This window comes from Ptychodera flava, chromosome 5, assembly GCF_041260155.1.
Source record: "Ptychodera flava strain L36383 chromosome 5, AS_Pfla_20210202, whole genome shotgun sequence".
Classification (NCBI taxonomy): Eukaryota; Metazoa; Hemichordata; class Enteropneusta; family Ptychoderidae; genus Ptychodera; species Ptychodera flava.
This window is the reverse complement of record NC_091932.1, coordinates 20,514,238-20,520,245: the sequence shown is the minus strand read 5'-3', so window position 1 is coordinate 20,520,245 and position 6,008 is coordinate 20,514,238. Positions and strand designations below refer to the sequence as shown.

At 39.0% G+C, this 6,008-nt stretch overlaps 1 protein-coding gene across 1 annotated transcript in view; it reads left to right on the top strand.

Annotated features, from left to right (window-relative positions):
* The window catches only part of LOC139133219 (isatin hydrolase-like), a 12,105-nt gene extending 9,934 nt beyond the window's left edge, over positions 1–2,171 (top strand). Inside the window, exons 4-6 of the mRNA XM_070699696.1 lie at positions 294–389; positions 925–1,018; positions 1,636–2,171. Coding sequence (XP_070555797.1) covers positions 294–389; positions 925–1,018; positions 1,636–1,862 — 417 coding nt within the window. The 3' untranslated portion in view covers positions 1,863–2,171. The remainder of the gene's footprint in view (positions 1–293; positions 390–924; positions 1,019–1,635) is intronic.
* The last annotated feature ends 3,837 nt before the right edge of the window (positions 2,172–6,008 follow it).

Sequence of the window (6,008 nt, the reverse complement as noted above, 5' to 3'; positions counted from 1 at the left end):
GGTGTTTCGAAGTTTGTCTCAAAAAGCTGCGCTGACTTGTTGTAACTGCGGTGAAAATCAAAGAGCTTTTCACCCACAATAAACACACACCAGAAAATACGTGTACACTTTGCGGTGTACTTCACATACACAGAATCATATTACACTCGTTACTGCCACTCTGAGTTACATTGTATCACAGCCAAGTCAGATTTGAGTTGTCATTAGACTTTTGTTGCCTTTGCATTGTTTGAAGTTCCTACCGCCACTTTCGCTTCAAGTCTAATGCTCTGTAAAAATCTATTCTTTGTTAGCTAACATATCTTGGAACAGACACAAGCAACACGTCACTGTTGCATTTCCCTGGGATCGCTCCGGAAGCTGCTACGTGGTTGGTTGAAAACAGAAAGGTAAGTAGAACTGTCCACAACTACACCATATAAACGTAACTTATGAGTATTTTACCCAGGTCTAGGAAACGTGAGCAAACAGAATTGGATTTGCAGCGGTAATGTTTGAGGCGTTTCCTAATATTGAGTTGTATTTCTGTATATGTTTGCGTTTTTTATGTTTCTCTTTTCTTTGTTTATTACCACCCCTTATTATCAGGCATCTATCGTCAAAATCCTTAATCGAATCCAAGGACTGTCTGACAAGAGAACTTTTAATTTTGACGTATTTTTTCCTAAGTCGAAAAAAAACTGGATATCTCTTGTCAAACATTTATCTGAGAGCATCACGATATTGCCTCGACACTGTAGACCGAGAGACCAGCTTAATTAATCTCAAGGGATCGCTCTCCTCGTTTTGAATAGTTCACGAAACAGTTCACGCGATCGCGAGCGAGAGAGGGCGTGCGCCCTTGGCTTCAATGCGGTCAATTTCGATAAGTCAAGTAACTGTGTTACCGATTGACAAACCTCTGTGTTTGATTTATCCCGGTAGATCAAGGCTGTCGGGATCGACACGGCATCACTTGACTACGGTCAGTCTCCGGATTACAGAGCGCATCAGATCTTGTATGAAAGAAATATACCAGGTAGGCATTGAAACTTCCAATTCCAAATTGGATACAAACTATTCCAATTAACTTAGAATAGTGTGTATCTTCCGAGGTAAAATATTGGAATCTTGACTTCAAAATGCGACGATCATCTTAACTGTTCGTATTCACTGTTTGTGTACTATAAACGTTATTTTTTGCATGTAGCGCGTATATGTTAATGACATAATATCCAAATACAGTACATTTAGTACAGTATGCGATGTTATCTTTGACAAAAGAATTCTAGACCAGATTGGAATTCATTGTCAATGAAAACGTCGCTTAATGTACACAATGCGTTTTGACATAACCTAAATATAGTTTTAAAACAATTATGGGGGTCAAAAAGCAATCTGTATTGTACAAGGAGGGCAAAAATCCTGGAAAATACATCGAGCTACGGATAGTGGATTTTAATCAGCGACTTAGAAAACCATGATTAGGAATGAGATAGCTTTTTCCAGTTTTTATTGAGGAAGGTATTGAAAAGGTTGCGACAGATCAGTTTGTAGTCAAATTGGAACCCACGTCCTCATCTGAAGACAACGTAAAATAAAACACTTCTGAACGACAACTCGAACTCACTTTCCCGCCACATATAATTTCTGCAGGTTTTGAAAATGTGGCCAATCTTGACAAGCTACCAGCTACAGGTGCTACGGTGTTCGCCATTCCCATGAAGATTGAAGACGGCAGTGGCGGACCTTTACGTATCTTCGCCACCGGATGGAACTCCGATGTAACCGACCCATGCTCTTTCAGTGCAGGGTGTGTGAACTCGCCTTTTGCAGCCCCCTTTCTGATGATGCTATTCCTTGCGGTGTTGACAACTTTTTGACATCTAACGCCGTAGCAGCCAAAGACATTGATATTGTTTATACCTGTGCATTGCTGCTGAAAGCATTGTGATTCGTAGTCAACTAGATTAACTAATAGCCAAATACAAGTCTGGTAGCCAAATGCCAGAAATATCAGCGCCGAAACATGACAAAGCGAAATCAGTGTCTCTGTTTAGTGCTCATCTATGCCCGTACTATACTTTTGTAATTCTTAACCCTTGTATTCTATATTTATCTTGTGTCGTCGAATGTGTTCCTGCTTTTCATTCTGACAATTATAACAAGCAGCGTATGCGTAGCAGATTTTACACTGTTCTCGGGGGTTTTTTTTAACCTGCATTAAGGTAGCACCGGGATACTTAATACTTTTGCCGGCAGAAACTTTCCCCAAGAAAACATATGAAAAAAATATTGGCGTCACTGTGCCAATTTTTGTGTGCTAAGAATAAAATGCTTCACGTGCACACTTATCGACATATGAAATTCAAAATGGCCGTCGTCCCGGTGCTCAATCTAAGGGCAAAAATGATTTTCGATTTACACAAAAAACATAAGACGATCGAAGTTAATGTAGTCGAAGTTTCAAAATTAGCCCAGTCAAGCGGTAGACTGGAAAGTATTGTTAAATTTCCTCGTCGCTATCTTTGTCCTCCATGTGCATATTACTTCTCCCAACCTTGTACTTTCGGGCCCTAGGAAGGGGGCCACCATTTTGAATAGAAAGCTATCTTGTGCATGCAAGGTCGCTCGATCGGTATTTTACAGCAGAAACGTTTGTTTGAAGGAAATACAATTCTTCCAAGATTGGAGAATTTACGAGGAAAACAATCGATGCTTCGCTTTCATTAAATTAACGCCCGTGTCATTCCAACCTTTGCTATCAAAAGTTGTTTGCTATCACGCAGGTAGGACTGTTAAATTATTGAGGTGCCAAGCCTTGACATTGACTAAAAGTTCAAGAGAGTGACACTGCCCCTTCTTTGATCCAATTCAAGCTATCGACAGGCAAGGAGACGAGCGCTATAGCCCGAATAAAGACCAGGCTATAGGTGTTTTATAACACACCACATGCTCATGTTGGTATTGTTACATAGTTTTTAACGTGTTTTGATATTTTGCACCGCAACAATCCATTGTGACAAGTTTACCGGGCGATGTTTCCATAGCGGTTTCAGTTGTACGTGGTACCACTTTCTTTCAAAAAATATTCTAAGCATACCTAGCGACATCCTTAGTTGCACTTTAATCTTTTCCGTCGATGAGCTGTTGGAATGTTGGAAAATGTTGGAAAATCTATTTTAGAAAGAGTGTCGTCGCTTATCCCGGACGCACATCACGTTCTAGTCACCCGCCATTGTTGCAAAGCTGCAGCGCAGACGACACTGCGGTCACGTGACCGGGCACCTTTCCAAATTTGGTCACAACTATTTTCCTAGGGAAATTGCTTTTCAAAAAATACCCTCTGACGTCACTTTTGTCGATCCGGTGAGGACTAGACGTATCTATTTTCTCGTCACGTGACGTATTCTGGCGAATCGAGACACTGAATGAGCATGTGGCGTGTTATAAATTAACCTAATACGTTCATCCTATCTTATGCACTCTGCCTTAAAATAGATTGCGCCGAAGGGGACAGACATTTGGACTCTCTAATTTTTACAATTCTTTTCTGATATACCACTTGTGGGGGTTTATTTTAAAGCTCTTGGTGTAAGAAAACTTTTCACTGTCTTAGTTATTAGAAAATCGAAAATTTTACTTTCCTGATAGTTAACACAGGGATGGTGGTCATTTTGTATTTCAAATATATTGGTAAATATAGGCTAAAGTAGTTTGTTTCTCTAGGATCACGATTTGCGGTGCGACCTCTAGTTTTTTATGCTAGATCTTAGAATGGTCGAAAGTTTCATTGAGGAAAGTTTGAACAAAGGTTAAAGTCTTTCACTTTCGAGGCGCATACTACCTTAATGGAGTTCTCGTTCCCTACTACTGCAGTGTAATCTAAACTGAACTCAAAGCTGCTTGGTTTATCACCAGAGGTTTCCATTCAGCATTAGGCCTAAACATGTTGTAGAATAATCGGCTTTTACGAAACAGTTTTCTTTCAAGATTGGACAATATACTAAGGAAACAATCGGTACTTTGCTTTCATTAAATTAACCCGGGTGTAATTCTAACCATACCTTTGCTATAAATAGCTGTATGCTATCACGCAGGTAGGACTGTTGAATTATCACGTTTCCAAGCCTTGACACTTACTAAAAGTTCACAATCACGAATGCCACCGTTCTTTGATCAAGAGCTATTGACGAGCAAGGAGAACCGTTGAATGGAAACGGGTTAAGGTTTAACACTTATTACAAAGAGAATAAAGGACGTCGGTCCTTTGAATGGATCTTGCGCTTCTGTCCTTCAACTTTGATATATATCACTGAATTCGTGAATAGCGTGTGTTGACGTTGTTTACTGCACCAAGGTGAACGCAGTCACGACAACACCTATACGCAAGGTATCCTTTGAGTTGAGTAGACAACGAGTGACGTTATTAACCATCCTGGCAGCCTACAGTGCAATAACAACAACATCGATACGCCAACGCTTGGCTTTTTGCCAAATAAACGATCGGCTAACGCGTACACTAGATATCTCTGTGTCTGGGAAGACCAGGGAAAATTGGAACGAGGTTGACTGTAAAGCGTTTCTTCCAATGGTTACTGTCCCACACAGTGAGTCGTCTTTGTGGATTTATTTAGCACACACCTGTAAATATTTTGACACCGACAAGACCACTGTCAAAAAAGAGATCACGGTTGATCCCCATTTCCCCCCAAAATATTTTGTCAATTTCTGTAAGACCTCACTTGACAGAAGATTGTGTGCATTAGTTTATGCGAAGAATCAGTACATGCATGCATAGTCCAGTTTAATGCCAAATTAATACATTACAAACCATTATAAACCACACTCTCGACTGATTCTCCACCTGCATGTAATTCTTCACGCAGCCTTGATGAATGTGCGCTTATCCTTCCAATAAAGACCGTAGAGGGCAGTGGTCAACGGCTTCTATGTCTATACTCAGTCTAGTATCTTTGCCAATGTTTTTTCAAACACTGCTGCATGAAAAAAGTGACCCTTTAAAAATTCGTGCGTTCAAAATAGTGAACCCCCCCCCTTGTCCTTGCCTGAAAAACTGTGACTCTCTCCTGCCACTTAAAATTTAACAACACCAAAGAATATTTGATGCATATGATATTATGCATAATATTGATAACTGAAAACAACAATAGCAAAACATCAAGAGCCATTGACTCCGACAAATACCTCTATTTACTAATGTACAAAACTCAAACAGGTCCAATAATCAGTATCGTTCCAGGTAAAAAAATTACCAAATCTATGAAGCAAATTAAAAATGTTGATAACAACAGCGTCATCCCGAATCACTGCTTAGTTGTGGTACCAAGTATTTTGAAATGGTTAAGTGCACACTGCCAGCATGCTACATCCATCAAGATTGGCAAGAACGTGACAAATTATGTACAATCTTGCACAGCCACCAAATTATTATCTTTGTTAAGGCAAGCAATGCAATCACTTATCATTTGAGAAAGAGACATGTACTTATTATAAGATATCTTTTCATATGAGTTTCAATCTCTACAGGATCTGAGAAGCTATAAAATCGATTAACCATATCCTGGAAATGACAGTATATCATTTGGAAAGTAGACAAAGTTTATGATTTCAAAATTAAAATGCTATCAAGTTGGAAATTCAGAGTCTTTAAACATCTCCCAACTGCTGTATTTGTATTTGGCATGATTGATGTCGCTATTAAAAATATCCTGAGTTGCATTTGATGACAATGTACTCATATCAACAACAGTCTGTCTTTGAATTTGTCTCATGGGATGGTTAACATTGTTAATACTGTTGAAAAAAAGTCAAATCTATTGATTGAACGGTTCACTATTTCAATGGTTTGCATAAGATATTATAATGATGCTTTGAAAAATCCACATTGATTAATTTCTAGTTGCATAAACTTTGTCACTATAGCACACTAGAAAAGACTGTTGAGTTAAACGGCAACTTCTCGGTGTTAAATGTAAAAAAAAAGCTAAATAAAAAATAAACTTGAG